The 19,215-nt window shown below is 35.2% G+C and overlaps 1 protein-coding gene across 1 annotated transcript in view; it reads left to right on the top strand.

Moving 5' to 3' along the window:
* LOC125668285 (uncharacterized) overlaps positions 1-19,215 on the top strand; it is a 174,248-nt gene that overhangs the window by 96,442 nt on the left and 58,591 nt on the right. Inside the window, exon 10 of the mRNA XM_056162491.1 lies at positions 429-923. Within this exon, the coding sequence (XP_056018466.1) occupies positions 429-923 (495 nt within the window). The remainder of the gene's footprint in view (positions 1-428; positions 924-19,215) is intronic.

A 19,215-nucleotide genomic window follows, 5' to 3' on the forward strand; every position in this document is an offset into this window, starting at 1 on the left:
CCTCGCAATTCATGATTTCGAAGCTTTGGACAAAAGAAAAAGATTCCTCAGATCTTTTTGTGCTCGTAAAGAATTTAAGACAAATGTAAACGAGGCTATGTATGCATATTATGATAGTAATTATTGTATACAGAAATTACATTATGTTGTTTTAGATTTTATCAATGTGTATCTATGCAATGTGGCGGGAGCGATCCTATATGATTGGTATGAAATGTGTTTCAGCTTTACAATACAGATAACAATTGTACCTGCGTAAATGTTTCATTTGATACATACATAAATAGGATTAGACAGCAGGTGCAATGCATATATATCGTCCATTTTCTGTTGTTATAGCATGCACCCGGAAATGGAAGAGTCGTTATTTGTTTAAATTGTGTTATTTTCTATCATTTATAATTTCCCCTAATTTCATTTTTTTTAAGGCAAGTATCACGGATACCCACGTGATGTTAAAAGTCTCCTGTACAGCCTATTATTAGTTGACGAATACACGGTGAAGATCAATGGGAAATCACACAAAGAGGTTATGACGAAAATCAGAGAGCGGTATTTTATAGACACCAACAACTATGATATTAACTTGAGAAATCTTCCTGAGGATATCATTCGAATAGAGGATGATTGTATAGCATTTCAATCAGACGACATCCGACATGACGTCATGTACGCGTTTGTTACGGAATGTCTGGTGACGGAAAGTGATCTGGAGTTCTTCCTGACAACGGCATCGTGTCACGTTATATCAGAATACTGCCGGTCCTTTTGGCATAAGATTAGCAAGGGCGAGAGGTGTTTGTTTTTACCGAAATGGACAAAAGAGATGTACAATGAGCTGTTCATAGGCAAACTTCAGCTAGACATCATCACACACTGTGAAGAGTTAGACGAGGAGATGCAGGAATGGATCAGTGAACTTTGTAAGTATAATTTCTATGCGGTTACCTTGTCTTGTTTTTTTTTTCCCCACAGAATGATTCAGCATTGATTATGAACAATCGCATGTCACAAACCATTTATTTCAATTAAACAGTAAAAGCATACATGGACCGTGTTCTACACTAATTTAGATTTTGATTTCTTCATTCGGCAATTATTTTACATGTACAACTATGGAATGTCCGCTTATTTTGTATGAAAGGTGAAGATAACGAACAGTGATTAATCTCAGAACTTCTATAAGCAATACAAAATAGATAGTTCGGCAAACAGGGATTCCTGGACACACCAGAGGTGGTATCAGGTGCCTAGGAGGAGTAAGCATCCCCTGCCGACCGGTCACACCCCCGTGAGCCCTATATCCTGATCAGGTAAACGGAGTTATCCGCAGTCAAAATCAGTGTGCCAAGAACGGTCTAACAATTGGTATGAAACACGTCTGACAGCATTTGACCCAATTATAGATTGTATTGACGAACTAGATAGTTATAACGACCATAGAATTTGCGAAATGCTGACTTTAATCGAGACTGTTGAAACCCTTTTACCATCAACTTGTTTGTCAGTAGCATGCCTCGATTAAAAAAATGACCATACACAGAACAAACTCTTGTGTATCGAATCAGTTGAGAGATATAAACACCACATGCAAGTGATAATGGAATATTGTTACATAAATATGGGAAGATGACGATGGAGAAGCTGAAATCATCCCGTTTGTCATACAGTTGAGTTGTCAGTTTGCTGTTAATGTGTATAACAGCTAATATTGAAATATTGTATCAAAGATACTGTATAAGTATTTATAGTATAATACAGGGTTGCGTACACAGATAGGGTAATTTATCATTTATCAATTTGTGCCTTCTCTATATTGGTCTGTTTCTTTCGGTTTTCTCAAGTTTGACATCGAAAATATATTCAATGAAATATTTGCTCACATGATACAGAACACATGGTATTTAAAATCGTATGCATTATCATACATGATAGATCAAATATACTAAATAGCTAAGATGCAAGACTACTTTGTATCAAAAGGATTTGATAAAGCTGACAAGTATAAATAATTAATTGGCTTTGTGAAGACTGCTCACCACTAGTAATAAATTGGAGGTAATAAAACAGTCAACTATAACTAATAAAGTACATTGGTATGATAAATTGGATGTAATAATACTGTCTATTGTAAATGATAAAAGGTAAAAATGAAGAAGTGATTAATCTCATAACACTTATAACAACTACAAAAGTAAGAGTTGGGCAAACATGGAGCCATCGATACACCGGAGGTTGATGTCTAGGATAAGTAAGCACCCCTTGTCGACCGATCTCACTCTCTGTGACCCCTATATCTTGATCAGGCAAATAGAGCAATTCGTTGATAAAGAATGAACCTACAATTGCCATAAAACACGTAAGACAAAACCCGATCCAATGACAGGATGTATTGTCATTGACAAACTAAATCGCTATAACAACCATATAATTTGCGAATTCCTGACTTTAAAGGAGATGGTTGAAATAGATTGAAAAATATTGAATATGATTTCTTAACACGGTCCAGAGAAGGGTGAAGATCATGAACAGTGATCAATCTCATAACTCCTATAAGAAATACAGAATTAAGAGTTGGACAAACACGGACCCCTAGAGATGAAGTGTTTAGGAAGTGTACGCATGTCGACAGATTACACCCGCGGTGAACTCTATATCGGGGAAACGGAGTAACTCGCAGTCAAAATCGGTGTGTAAAAAACAGTCTAACAATCGGTTTGAAACACGTCAGGCGGTATTGAACTAATGACAGGTTGAATTGGCAAGCTAAATCCTTTTAATAACCATAGCATTTATGAAATGCCTACTTTAACGAGACTGTAAAATCACCCTGTGTGTCAGTATCCTGCCTCGATTTAAAATTAAAGCTGACATGAATTAATAAATATAGTATAATTCCATATGTCCGCCATATTTCTTTGCTAATCCGCCATATTAGTTGGATATTCTAGTGTTATATGTATCAGAGTTCGCATGGTATATCAGGGGGCGAGTTTTGCTACGCTTCACTTCACATCAGTGTCTTCGGTTTACCTGTGCGGGTAGCTTCGACAGGTAACACGTACATCTCCGATCCTAATTTATAGGACATCAAGAAGAAATGAAATCACGTTTTGAAACGCCATGCAGGGCTCAAAATTACAATAAACATATCGTACAGTAGTAAATCATTCTAAAGGCTTTGGATAAATAAATATAGAATGCCTTTTCTTTACGTGAGTGTGCGTACATTTGCAATAAATATGTCAAAACTAAACAAAAACGCGGAGAAATATTTCATCTATTATCTAGCTCTATTGATGAAATGGAATAAGCAAAGGGTATAAAATTCTATACCATTCACACTTACTTCAAGCAAAATGCAAATACATAAATGCTACTATACATAAAGAAGACATGGTCATGTATGTATGCTCGCCATGAAAAAGCATCGAATGCGGATGACTATTTACCTGGGTCTACTCGTAATATCTGTAAAGGACCAAAGATGTACGTGTGCACTTGTCGAAAATACTCAAAGTAGTAGTAGTAGTAAAACTCCCTTTATTAGCATAATCCATGAAACAAAACGATTCACTCCATTTGTATTCCAACAGTAAACAACATTGTCCATTGTACAGACTGCGACACACTTAGTCCGTGCCGATCAGCTATCTTCAATCAGGGGAAGTATCAGAGTAGAATATTTACCCTGTATTGTGCATGAATCCTTATACAATATGATTTACTTGTCGGAGTATTGCAGATTCATAAATCAGGAAATCATTTAGGTACATAAATTGTTTGTGCATAGATAATTTGCATATACAACACTGCACGAATGTATGGGATGAGAGAGAGAGAGAGAGAGAGAGAGAGAGAGAGAGAGAGAGAGAGAGAGAGAGAGAGAGAGAGAGAGAGAGAATTCAAACAATGATCTTGTAATAATCGCGCTCTTAAGACAAATGATATCGTTAATTCAATATAAGAGAACAGTAACTCAATATTGCTCTCATTAATTGATAATACAGATTTATTTGATTCATTTAAAGCACGCAATAATTAAAAAATAAACATATCTTTGAATATTGTTATTTTCAATTACTTCATTTTATGCTAATTCGGCGCTCAATAGATCTTGTATATCTATGCCATTTTGTTTTATTACATTCTGCGTTTAACTCGACGCAACTTGTAGTAATGCAAACTGTAACTAGTTCTAATTGTAACGGGGACCGTTACAGATGTTCCCCAAACCTCCCCCAATTAAAAAGTGATGTCCTTGTGAATCTATAGGAAAAATCATTTTATTTCAGCCTTTAATTACATGTAGTACGTTCAATATGGTCATTTCAGTACCAAGACATGAAAGAAAGCCTTGCACGTGCATACACGCACACGCGTGTATGATTCCGAATTTTTGTTGATGTCATTCAACAGGCATTTGTATCATAGACCCACAGTATGAATTTCATAACGTTTCCACCAAATATAAGAAAGTTATAGCGATTTTAAAATCGTCCAATCAGAAATCAGCACTCGTGCATGCACGTGCTGAGCAGTAATTCTAACCACAGCAATTTTTAAGGAATACCAAGACACATCTAAATCCCTAATATCAATAGAATTTGATGAAAAACAAAAACGTTATTGTCCTTTAAAAATTGAACATTTGAAAAACGTTCCACGCTCATGCGCGTGTGCGTTGGTATTTTTTTGTTACACCAATATGTCGATACACATATTGTCTACGTATGCTGTGAATATCATCTCATTTGCTTCATAAATAAGATAGTTACAAACGTTTTAGTATTATCCAATCAAAATGAAGCACACGTGCATGCGCGTGCAAATTGGTAATTTTGACCATCCAAATCAGTTAAGGGTCTCAATATCTACCTATGATATGAATATCAAGCCATTTCAATGAACAACAAAAAAGTTAGACTGATTCCAAAGTTAGTGTACAAATTTTGTAATGCACGTGCACGCGCATGCGTGCGCGTGAAAACAAAATACATGTAACTATCATTTTTCATATCTACAAATGATATACTATCATCCTATTTAGGTTTCATATCGATCCCTTTAATATTCTGATTTTCCATTTTTTGTACCAAAATTGCAGTGCACGTGCGCGCGCGTGCATGCACGTGCAGACAAAATGACTATCACTATGCACATCTACAAACGCTATACTATTATCCTGGAAAGTTTCATATCGATCCCTTTTGTAGTTTTTGAGAACACTACCGGACAAAAAAGTACCGGAGAAAAAGAATAATAAAAATAACTAGACACTCATTACTAGTAATGAGTAGGTCTTCCGTTTGTTCACTTCCGGTAAAGAGTTTTCTGATCCTACGAAAACCATTCAAATATATCAGAGAATGTACTTGAATATTAAATGAGAAATGTATTATCGAATTTTTTACTCATTTCTCGTAACTTCCGGTGACGACCGGAAGTACTATTCAGATGCGTTTTCCTATAAATGACAGCGACTCTTTACTGTCTATATTCCCTGAAAATTTCACGTCTCTATCTGAAAGAGCTCTCAACAAAAAGAAGACTAAAGAAAGAAAAAGTAGTAAGTTACATGTACTACCGACCGGAAGTCAATTTTGAAATATTAAATTATCAAAACTTTAGAAGTTGATACTTTTATTAAGACATGTGAAAATCATATGAAAGACTTCAAATATAAGCGAGATTAATGGGGACAAAGAGAGGAAAAGTAAAAAGATATTTTATCAAGAAACCGGAAGTAGTCGTTTTGACTACCGACAGAGTCAATATTCTTTTGACACTTTGAAAGAGAGTTAATAAACTAGTATAAGTTTCAATTTAAAGGAAAAAGTTTGAAATTTGCGATTCTTTCCATCACTTCCGGTGACGACAGGAAGTGACGGTCGACATGTTCAACCCCCTGCTGCACGCTTACAAACGGAGATTGATCATCCCTGAATATTTGATGAACCTATATTTTACCCTTTCCAAGAAAAATGTTGAGCAAAATTCCTTTTGAGAAACAGAAAATCGGCCATATTTTCCGACCGGAAGTGAATGTTGTAAAAACAAAAATAATTATAGCAAGGTCATTTCATAAGACTTTATTGATGAAAATTTCAGCCATCTCTGAGAAATCACTCGAAGAAATCGGAAAATCGAAATTTTTTCAAATACTTCCGGTATAGACCGGAAGTGACGGACGACAAAATTGAATGTATGTGTACAATGGACTAATGTTAGTTGATCAACTCTACAAGTTTCAAGCGTCTATCTATATTCATTATTGAGAAACTGAAAAAACAAGGTTTGAATATGTCCACCCTATATCTCACGACCGGAAGTGAATTTTTTCAAAAATATTTAAATTTACTCTAGACATTTATAGTGTCTATAACATATGTAAAATTGAAATCATTAACTTGTTTTATGACCGAGATTTATGGCACTGAAAAATGAGAGAATGAATAGTCTTTCTTTGATATAACCGGAAGTTGGAGTTTCAACTTCCGGTGGGGTCAACATTTTTTTGGGAATTAGAACCAGACCTAGTAAACCGATATAGGTTTCAGTTTGAAAAAAAAAAGTTTGAAATATATTATTCATTTAATCACTTCCGGTGACGACCGGAAGTGACGGCCGACATTCTTAACCCCCTATTGCACGCCTACAAAGTGAGATCTTTTAACTCTGAAAATTTGGTGACTCTATCTTTTACCGTTTCTGAGAAAAACGCTGGACAACGAAAACAGCTAATAAGCCGTATTTGCCGACCGGAAGTAAATTTTACAAAAATATTTGACGTTACTCTAGACATTTATAGTGACTATAATATATGTAAAACTCAACTCATTAACTACTTTCATGACCGACATTTATGGCACTGAAAAATGAGAGAATGAATACGCTTTCTTTGATATAACCGGAAGTTGGAGATTCAACTTCCGGTGGGGTCAACATTTTTTGAGAATTAGAACGAGATATAGTAAACCGAAATAGGTTTCAATTTGAAAGAAAAAAGTTTGAAATTCATGTTTCCTTTAATCACTTCCGGTGACGACCGGAAGTGACGGCCGACATTCTTAACCCCCTACTGCACGCCTACAAAGTGAGATCTATTAACTCTGAAAATTTGGTGACTCTATCTTTTACCGTTTCTGAGAAAAACGCTGGACAAGATGTCTTGTAAAAAGACGGAAATTGGACATATCTTGCGACCGGAAGTGAATTTTGAAAAAATGAAAAAAATGCCTCGAGGTACCATCCTTCTCTATAATCTGTGAAAGTTTCAGGAAAATCCATCCAACGGTCTCGGAGACGAAAGGGAAAAAGAAAATAATAATAATAAACAGTAGAATCACTATAAGGTCTTCCGTTGGTAACGGAAGACCTTAATAATAACTAGACACGATCTCGTTGCGAGCAACGAGTAGGTCTTCCGTCCGATTTGTTGATGCACTCGGAGTTAAAAAAAAAAAAAGAAAGACAAATGAAATGAGTCCCAATTTAGTTTCCGACTTTAAGACACTTTAGATATAATCAATTTTTCATATCATAAGCTTCTGAAGCAAAGTTGCGGTGAAATTCGTTTGAAATTCGACTCTCCAGGCGAGCCATCAGGCCCGCGGACCTATTTCTTGATGTCATTTGTTATCCCTCTATAGACTCAACAACTTTAGTTCTATATGTCTTTACAAAATATTTACCTGTAAAAAGTTATTGAGATCGACCGATATCGACAAAAAATCGACTCTACAGGCGAGCCATTAGGACCATAGGCCTATTTCTTGATATCAATCGATAGATCTCGATAAACTGAACAACTTTTGTTCAATATGTCCTTACAAAATATTTACCAGTTACAAGTTTTTGAAATCGACTGATATCGACAAAAATCGACTCTACAGGCGAGCCATGAGGCCCAGAGACCCATTTTTTGATATTGATCGATAGGTTATGACACATTGAACAACTTTTGTTCAATAATGCTTTTCAAAAAATATGTCGTTTTAAAAGATATGAGGCGTCAAATATTTACGATTTTGGCCCTTAAAATCTCTAATTACGTAACATATGACCTACTTTTTGATTTGATAAGATCAAGCTCGTTGAGATGAACATTTCCGCTTCTACAACTTATTATAAAATATTAATAGTTTCTGAGATATTCTCAACAACATTTGGACCCTTCTGAACCCCTAATTTAAAGGGCCAGCCCGTTTTGCTTGATATCGTAAGAAAGGCCTTGTCATTTGAAACATTTTTTGCTCAACAAGTATTTAGAAATTCTTTACCGTTCTCGAGTTATCTCTACAAGAAATATTTAGGGGCCAAACTGTAGCTCCCTAACGGGGCCACATAGGGAAAAAACGAAATGTACATATTGTTTAGATTATCATTCTGAACAACTTTTGTTCAATAATGCTTTTCAAAATATTTGTCGTTTTCAAGATATGAGGCGTCAATTATTTATGATTTTGGCCCTTAAAATCCCTTATTACGTAACATATGACCTACTTTTTGATTTGATAAGAACAAGCTCGTTTAGATGAACATTTCCGCTTCAATGACTTATTACAAAATATTAATAGTTTCTGAGATATTCTCATACACCTTTGGACCCTTCTGGGCCCCTAATTTAAAGGGTCAGCCCCTTTTGCTTGATATCGTAAGAAAGGTCATGACATTTCAAACATTTTTTGTTCAACAAGTATTTAGAAATTCTTTACCGTTCTCGAGTTATTTCTAGAAGTAATTTTTAGGGGCCAAACTGTAGCTCCCTAACGGGGCCACATAGGGTAAAAACGAAATATGCATATTGTTCAGATCATCATTCTGAACAACTTTTGTTCTTTATTGCTTTTCAAAATATTTGTCGTTTTCGAGATACAAGGGGTAAAAAATTTATGGTTTTGGCCCTTAAAATCCCTTATTACGTAACATATGACCTCAATTTTTATATGAATAGATTTGGATTGCTGAGATGAACATTTTTTTTTAACGATTTTTGAGATATTTGATGTAGACTTTGAGCCCTTCTAGATCCCTAATTTAAGGGGCTAGCCCCTAAATCTTGATATTTTCGAAAAGATCTCGTAAATGTGCACAACTTTTGTTCTACATGTCTTAACAAAATATTTGCAAGAAAAAAGATATTGGAGATCAAAGGTCAAAAATCGCCGAAATCGGCGAAAAATTTTGGCATCCATTTTTTCAGGTCCAGGCGAGCGTTTAGGCAAATCGCCTCCGGTAAAATCGAATCCCCCACAAATCTTCTAAAATGTTTACTCTATCTTGTGTAGAAATTTCAAGACTCTAGCTTCAAAACTGACGGAGGAGATGTGTGGACAAGGCCCTTCAAAAAGTCACTAAAAGAGAGATAACTCCTGACCGGAAGTGACGTCAAGCACGAAATTTTGCAAGCAAAGTCTCGTCATCAAAAGACATCGTTCCTGAAAATTTCGTGAAAATCGATCGGGAAATGGCTGAGAAAAACGCGTGTACTACCAAGGAAAATAATAATAATAATGAAGAAGAAGAACGCGAACAATAATAGTAAGGTCTTCCGCAGGAGACGGAAGACCTTAACTAGTTCTAATTGTAACGGGGACCGTTACATATGTTCCCCAAACATCCCCCAATTAAAAAGTGATGTCCTTGTGAATCTATAGGAAAAAATCATTTTATTTTAGCCTTTAATTACATGTAGTACGTTCAAAATGGTAATTTCAGTACCAAAAAATGAAAGAAAGCGTTGCACGCGCATACACGCGCACGTGTGTATGATTCCGAATTTTTGTTGATGTCGTTCAACAGGCATATGTATCATAGACCCACAGTGTGAATTTCATAACGTTTCCACCAAATACAAGGAAGTTATAGCGATTTTAAAATCGTCCAATCAGAATTCAGCACACGTGCATGCACGTGCTGAGCAGTAATTCTAACCACAGCAATTTGTAAGGAGTACCAAGACACATCTAAACCATTAATATCAATAGAATTTGATGAAAAACAAAAACGTTATCGTCCTTTAAAAAATGAACATTTACAAAACGTTGCACGCGCATGCGCGTGTGCGTTGGCATTTTTTGTTACACCAACATATAGATACACATATTGTCTACATATGCTGTGAATATCATCTCATTCGCTTCATAAATAAGATAGTTACAAACGTTTTAGCATTATCCAATCAAAATGAAGCGCACGTGCATGCGCGTGCAAATTGGTAATTTTGACCATGTAAATCAGTTAAGGGTCTCAATATCTACCTATGATATGAATTTCAAGCCATTTCAATGAACAACAAAAAAGTTAGACTGATTCCAAAGTTAGCGTACAAATTTTGTAATGCGCGTGCACGCGCATGCGTGCGCGTGCTGGCAAAATAACTATTATTTTTCATATGTACAAATGATATACTATCATCCTATTTAGGTTTTATATCGCTTCCTTCAATATTCTGATTTTCCATTTTTTGTACCAAAATTGCAATGCACGTGCGCGCGCGTGCATGCACGTGCAAACAAAATGACTATCACTATGCACATCTACAAACGCTATACTATCATCCTGGAAAGTTTCATATCGATCCCTTTTGTAGTTTCTGAGAACACTACCGGACAAAAAAGTACCGGAGAAAAAGAATAATAATAATAATAATAATAATAACTAGTTCTAATTGTAACGGGGACCGTTACAGATGTTCCCCAAACCTCCCCCAATTAAAAAGTGATGTCTTTGTGAATCTATAGGAAAAAATCATTTTATTTTAGCCTTTAATTACATGTAGTACATTCAATATGGTCATTTCAGTACCAAGAAATGAAAGAAAGCGTTGCACGTGCATACACGCGCACGCGTGTATGATTCCGAATTTTTGTTGATGTCGTTCAACAGGCATTTGTATCATATACCCACAGTATGAATTTCATAACGTTACCAACAAATATAAGGAAGTTATAGCGATTTTAAAATCGTCCAATCAGAATTCAGCACACGTGCATGCACGTGATGAGCAGTAATTCTAACCACAGCAATTTGTAAGGAGTACCAAGACACATCAAAACCCCTAATATCAATAGAATTTGAAGAAAAACAAAAACGTTGTCGTCCTTTAAAAATTGAACATTTAAAAAACGTTGCACGCGCATGCGCGTGTGCGTTGGCATTTTTTTGTTACACCAATATGTCGATACACATATTGTCTACCTATGCTGTGAATATCATCTCATTCGCTTCATAAATAAGATAGTTACAAACGTTTGAGTATTATCCAATCAAAATGAAGCACACGTGCATGTGCGTGCAAATTGGTAATTTTGACCATGCAAATCAGTTAAGGGTCTCAATATCTACCTACGATATAAATTTCAAGCCATTTCAATGAACAACAAAAAAGTTAGACTGATTCCAAAGTTAGTGTACAAATTTTGTAATGCGCGTGCACGCGCATGCGTGCGCGTGCTGACAAAATAACTATTATTTTTCATATGTACAAATGATATACTATCATCCTCTTTAGGTTTTATATCGATTCCTTCAATATTCTGATTTTCCATTTTTTGTACCAAAATTGCAATGCACGTGCGTGCGCGTGCATGCACGTGCAGACAAAATGACTATCACTATGCACATCTACAAACGCTATACTATCATCCTGGAAAGTTTCATATCGATCCCTTTTGTAGTTTCTGAGAACACTACCGGACAAAAAAGTACCGGAGAAAAAGAATAATAATAATAACTAGACACGATCTCGTTGCAAGCAACGAGTAGGTCTTCCGTCCGATTTGTTGATGCACTCGGAGTTAAAAAAAAAAAAAAAAGACAAATGAGTCCCAATTTAGTTTCCGACTTTAAGACACTTTAGATATAATCAATTTTTCATATCATAAGCTTCTGAAGCAAAGTTGCGGTGAAATTCATTTGAAATTCGACTCTCCAGGCGAGCCATAAGGCCCGCGGGCCTATTTCTTGATGTCATTTGTTAGCCCTCTATAGACTCAACAACTTTAGTTCTATATGTCTTTACAAAATATTTACCTGTAAAAAGTTATTGAGATCGACCGATATCGACAAAAAATCGACTCTACAGGCGAGCCATTAGGACCATAGGCCTATTTCTTGATATCAATCGATAGATCTCGATAAACTGAACAACTTTTGTTCAATATGTCCTTACAAAATATTTACCAGTTACAAGTTTTTGAAATCGACTGATATCGACAAAAATCGACTCTACAGGCGAGCCATGAGGCCCACAGACCCATTTTTTGATATTGATCGATAGGTTATGACACATTGAACAACTTTTGTTCAATAATGCTTTTCAAAAAATATGTCGTTTTAAAGATATGAGGCGTCAAATATTTACGATTTTGGCCCTTAAAATCTCTAATTACGTAACATATGACCTACTTTTTGATTTGATAAGATCAAGCTCGTTGAGATGAACATTTCCGCTTCTACAACTTATTATAAAATATTAATAGTTTCTGAGATATTCTCAAAAACATTTGGACCCTTCTGAACCCCTAATTTAAAGGGCCAGCCCGTTTTGCTTGATATCGTAAGAAAGGCCTTGTCATTTGAAACATTTTTTGCTCAACAAGTATTTAGAAATTCTTTACCGTTCTCGAGTTATCTCTACAAGAAATATTTAGGGGCCAAACTGTAGCTCCCTAACGGGGCCACATAGGGAAAAAACGAAATGTACATATTGTTTAGATTATCATTCTGAACAACTTTTGTTCAATAATGCTTTTCAAAATATTTGTCGTTTTCAAGATATGAGGCGTCAATTATTTATGATTTTGGCCCTTAAAATCCCTTATTACGTAACATATGACCTACTTTTTGATTTGATAAAAACAAGCTCGTTTAGATGAACATTTCCGCTTCAATGACTTATTACAAAATATTAATAGTTTCTGAGATATTCTCATAAACCTTTGGACCCTTCTGGGCCCCTAATTTAAAGGGTCAGCCCCTTTTGCTTGATATCGTAAGAAAGGTCATGACATTTCAAACATTTTTTGTTCAACAAGTATTTAGAAATTCTTTACCGTTCTCGAGTTATTTCTAGAAGTAATTTTTAGGGGCCAAACTGTAGCTCCCTAACAGGGCCACATAGGGTAAAAACGAAATATGCATATTGTTCAGAGCATCATTCTGAACAACTTTTGTTCTTTATTGCTTTTCAAAATATTTGTCGTTTTCGAGATACAAGGGGTAAAACATTTATGGTTTTGGCCCTTAAAATCCCTTATTACGTAACATATGACCTCAATTTTTATCTGAATAGATTTGGATTGTTGAGATGAACATTTTTTGTTCTTTGACTTATACCAAAATATTAACGATTTTTGAGATATTTGATGTAGACTTTGAGCCCTTCTAGATCCCTAATTGAAGGGGCTAGCCCCTAAATCTTGATATTTTCGAAAAGATCTCGTAAATGTGCATAACTTTTGTTCTACATGTCTTAACAAAATATTTGCAAGAAAAAAGATATTGGAGATCAAAGGTGAAAAATCGCCGAAATCGGCGAAAAATTTTGGCATCCATTTTTTCAGGTCCAGGCGAGCGTTTAGGCAAATCGCCTCCGGTAAAATCGAATCCCCCACAAATCTTCTAAAATGTTTACTCTATCTTGTGTAGAAATTTCAAGACTCTAGCTTCAAAACTGACGGAGGAAATGTGTGGACAACAAGGCCCTTCAAAAAGTCACTAAAAGAGAGATAACTCCTGACCGGAAGTGATGTCAAGCACGAAATTTTGCAAGCAAAGTCTCGTCACCAAAAGACATCTTTCCTGAAAATTTCGTGAAAATTGATCGAGAAATGGCTGAGAAAAACGCGTGTACTACCAAGGAAAATAATAATAATAATAATAACTAGACACGATCTCGTTGCGAGCAACGAGTAGGTCTTCCGTCCGATTTGTTGATGCACTCGGAGTTAAAAAAAAAAAAAAAAAAGACAAATGAGTTCCAATTTAATTTCCGACTTTAAAACACTTTAGATATAATCAATTTTTCATATCATAAGCTTCTGAAGCAAAGTTGCGGTGAAATTCGTTTGAAATTCGACTCTCCAGGCGAGCCATAAGGCCCGCGGGCCTATTTCTTGATGTCATTTGTTAGCCCTCTATAGACTCAACAACTTTAGTTCTATATGTCTTTACAAAATATTTACCTGTAAAAAGTTATTGAGATCGACCGATATCGACAAAAAATCGACTCTACAGGCGAGCCATTAGGACCATAGGCCTATTTCTTGATATCAATCGATAGATCTCGATAAACTAAACAACTTTTGTTCAATATGTCCTTACAAAATATTTACCAGTTACAAGTTTTTGAAATCGACTGATATCGACAAAAATCGACTCTACAGGCGAGCCATGAGGCCCACAGACCCATTTTTTGATATTGATCGATAGGTTATGACACATTGAACAACTTTTGTTCAATAATGCTTTTCAAAAAATATGTCGTTTTAAAGATATGAGGCGTCAAATATTTACGATTTTGGCCCTTAAAATCTCTAATTACGTAACATATGACCTACTTTTTGATTTGATAAGATCAAGCTCGTTGAGATAAACATTTCCGCTTCTACAACTTATTATAAAATATTAATAGTTTCTGAGATATTCTCAAAAACATTTGGACCCTTCTGAACCCCTAATTTAAAGGGCCAGCCCGTTTTGCTTGATATCGTAAGAAAGGCCTTGTCATTTTAAACATTTTTTGCTCAACAAGTATTTAGAAATTCTTTACCGTTCTCGAGTTATCTCTACAAGAAATATTTAGGGGCCAAACTGTAGCTCCCTAACGGGGCCACATAGGGAAAAAACGAAATGTACATATTGTTTAGATTATCATTCTGAACAACTTTTGTTCAATAATGCTTTTCAAAATATTTGTCGTTTTCAAGATATGAGGAGTCAATTATTTATGATTTTGGCCCTTAAAATCCCTTATTACGTAACATATGACCTACTTTTTGATTTGATAAAAACAAGCTCGTTTAGATGAACATTTCCGCTTCAATGACTTATTACAAAATATTAATAGTTTCTGAGATATTCTCAAAAACCTTTGGACCCTTCTGGGTCCCTAATTTAAAGGGGCAGCCCCTTTTGCTTGATATCGTAAGAAAGGTCATGATATTTCAAACATTTTTTGTTCAACAAGTATTTAGAAATTCTTTACCGTTCTCGAGTTATTTCTAGAAGTAATTTTTAGGGGCCAAACTGTAGCTCCCTAACGGGGCCACATAGGGTAAAAACGAAATATGCATATTGTTCAGATCATCATTCTGAACAACTTTTGTTCTTTATTGCTTTTCAAAATATTTGTCGTTTTCGAGATACAAGGGGTAAAAAATTTATGGTTTTGGCCCTTAAAATCCCTTATTACGTAACATATGACCTCAATTTTTATCTGAATAGATTTGGATTGTTGAGATGAACATTTTTTGTTCTTTGACTTATACCAAAATATTAACGATTTTTGAGATATTTGATCTAGACTTTGAGCCCTTCTAGATCCCTAATTTAAGGGGCTAGCCTCTAAATCTTGATATTTTCGAAAAGATCTCGTCAATGTGCACAACTTTTGTTCTACATGTCTTAACAAAATATTTGCAAGAAAAAAGATATTGGAGATCAAAGGTCAAAAATCGCCGAAATCGGCGAAAAATTTTGGCATCCATTTTTTCAGGTCCAGGCGAGCGTTTAGGCAAATCGCCTCCGGTAAAATCGAATCCCCCACAAATCTTCTAAAATGTTTACTCTATCTTGTGTAGAAATTTCAAGACTCTAGCTTCAAAACTAACGGAGGAGATGTGTGGACAACAAGGCCCTTCAAAAAGTCACTAAAAGAGAGATAACTCCTGACCGGAAGTGAAGTCAAGCACGGAATTTTGCAAGCAAAGTCTCGTCACCAAAAGACATCTTTCCTGAAAATTTCGTGAAAATCGATCGAGAAATGGCTGAGAAAAACGCGTGTACTACCAAGGAAAATAATAATAATAATAATGAAGAAGAAGAACGCGAACAATAATAGTAAGGTCTTCCGCAGGAGACGGAAGACCTTAATAATAAGAAGAAGAAGAAGAAGAAACAGAATAAAAACAATATGTTCCCAAACTTTGTTTGGGGAACATAACTAGTACTTATTGTAACGGGGACCGTTACAGATGTTCCCCAAACATTCCCCCATTTAGTAAGTGGTGACATTTATTTACGTACAAGTGGTTTTGACCATTGCAAAGTATGTAGCATGTGAATATATAACTATCTTATAACGTTCAGTCCATTTCATACTAGTTCAAATCAGTTATAAAGATCTGAGAGTTTTGTGCACGTACGTGCATGCACGTGCAGATAAATAATTCGACCATCTCGATACATTAGAAGTCTTACTATATCAGTACAAGAGAAGTTTCACAACTGTTCAATGAAAAACGAGAAATTAACGGCAACTCAAAACTACAAAGACCGAAATCAGTGCACGTGTATACACGTGCGCGTGAGTACCACACAGCAATTTTGTTGATGCTATTCAATAGACATTTGAACAATATACTTGCTATATGAATTTGGTATCGATTGCTTCACTCATAAGAAAGTTATTGGGATTTCAAAATCGTCCAATCAGAATTAAACGCACGTGCATTCGCGTGCAGGGAAGTGATTTTGAGACTATTAATAAATTGAGAGGCCCAAAACATACCTGTAACCTAATTTTCAAACCTATTCATTGCAATCTAAAAATGTTATAGACGAATACTTAAATTTAGACGTCAAAAATTACAATGCACGCGCATTCACGCGCACGCGATTTTGATAATGGAAAATTTGTTGACACCATTTCATAGACATTCATATCATAGATCCTCAGGGTAAATTTGAATTCGTTTCGGTTTTTAATTCAATAGTTATGACCATTTTAGTACCCGAAAAATGAAAGAAAAGATATGCACGTGCATACACGGGCACGTGAGTATGACTCAGCATCAATGTTGATGTCATTCAATAGACATTTAATAGATATACTTACAGTATAAATTTCATATTGTTTCCATCATTTATAAGAAAGTTATGGCGATTTCAAAATCGTCCAATCAGAATTTAGCACACGTGCATGCACGTGCCGGATGGTAATTATGACTGTACACCTTTGTTAAGAATATCAAGATACATATACAAGACAAGTTTGAAAAGATTTTGACAAAAAACAAAAAAGTTATGGTCATTGAAAGAATTGAACGTTCAAATGTCAATGCGCGTGCGTGCGCATGCGTGTTTTCAATTTTTTTAACATAGATTTGTAGATATTTATAATCTTTATATATCCTGTAAATATCATCAAAAGTTCTTAATTTACATGAATGTTATAAATGGTTTTGTATTATCGAATCAAATTGAAGCACACGTGCATGCGCGTGCAGAATTGAAATTTTGACGATGTGAAACGGTTAAGGGTCTCAAATTATACCTGCAATATAAATATCAAACGATTTCATTGAAAAATAAAAAAGCTAGACGAATTCCAAAGTTTGTAAACAAAAAATCCAATGCACGTGCATGCACATGCATGCATTTTCAGACAAAATGACGGTCGTTCCGCACATCTACAAAGAGTATTCTATCATCTTAAAAAGGTTTTATCTTGATCCCTTCAGTAGTTTCTGAGAACACTCGTGGACAAAAAAGGGTGACAAGAATAAAGAAAGAATAATAATAATAACTAGACACGATCTCGTTGCGAGCAACGAGTAGGTCTTCCGTCCGATTTGTTGATGCACTCGGAGTTAAAAAAAAAAAAAAAAGAAGACAAATGAGTCCCAATTTAGTTTCCGACTTTAAGACACTTTAGATATAATCAATTTTTCATATCATAAGCTTCTGAAGCAAAGTTGCGGTGAAATTCGTTTGAAATTCGACTCTCCAGGCGAGCCATAAGGCCCGCGGGCCTATTTCTTGATGTCATTTGTTAGCCCTCTACAACTTTAGTTCTATATGTCTTTACAAAATATTTACCTGTAAAAAGTTATTGAGATCGACCGATATCGACAAAAAATCGACTCTACAGGCGAGCCATTAGGACCATAGGCCTATTTCTTGATATCAATCGATAGATCTCGATAAACTGAACAACTTTTGTTCAATATGTCCTTACAAAATATTTACCAGTTACAAGTTTTTGAAATCGACTGATATCGACAAAAATCGACTCTACAGGCGAGCCATGAGGCCCACAGACCCATTTTTTGATATTGATCGATAGGTTATGACACATTGAACAACTTTTGTTCAATAATGCTTTTCAAAAAATATGTCGTTTTAAAGATATGAGGTGTCAAATATTTACGATTTTGGCCCTTAAAATCTCTAATTACGTAACATATGACTTACTTTTTATTTGATAAGATCAAGCTCGTTGAGATGAACATTTCCGCTTCTACAACTTATTATAAAATATTAATAGTTTCTGAGATATTCTCAAAAACATTTGGACCCTTCTGAACCCCTAATTTAAAGGGCCAGCCCGTTTTGCTTGATATCGTAAGAAAGGCCTTGTCATTTGAAACATTTTTTGCTCAACAAGTATTTAGAAATTCTTTACCGTTCTCGAGTTATCTCTACAAGAAATATTTAGGGGCCAAACTGTAGCTCCCTAACGGGGCCACATAGGGGAAAAACGAAATGTACATATTGTTTAGATTATCATTCTGAACAACTTTTGTTCAATAATGCTTTTCAAAATATTTGTCGTTTTCAAGATATGAGGCGTCAATTATTTATGTTTTTGGCCCTTAAAATCCCTTATTACGTAACATATGACCTACTTTTTGATTTGATAAGAACAAGCTCGTTTAGATGAACATTTCCGCTTCAATGACTTATTACAAAATATTAATAGTTTCTGAGATATTCTCATAAACCTTTGGAGCCTTCTGGACCCCTAATTTAAAGGGTCAGCCCCTTTTGCTTGATATCGTAAGAAAGGTCATGACATTTCAAACATTTTTTGTTCAACAAGTATTTAGAAATTCTTTACCGTTCTCGAGTTATTTCTAGAAGTAATTTTTAGGGGCCAAACTGTAGCTCCCTAACGGTGCCACATAGGGTAAAAACGAAATATGCATATTGTTCAGATCATCATTCTGAACAACTTTTGTTCTTTATTGCTTTTCAAAATATTTGTCG

Source organism: Ostrea edulis, chromosome 4, assembly GCF_947568905.1.
Source record: "Ostrea edulis chromosome 4, xbOstEdul1.1, whole genome shotgun sequence".
NCBI lineage: Eukaryota > Metazoa > Mollusca > Bivalvia > Ostreida > Ostreidae > Ostrea > Ostrea edulis.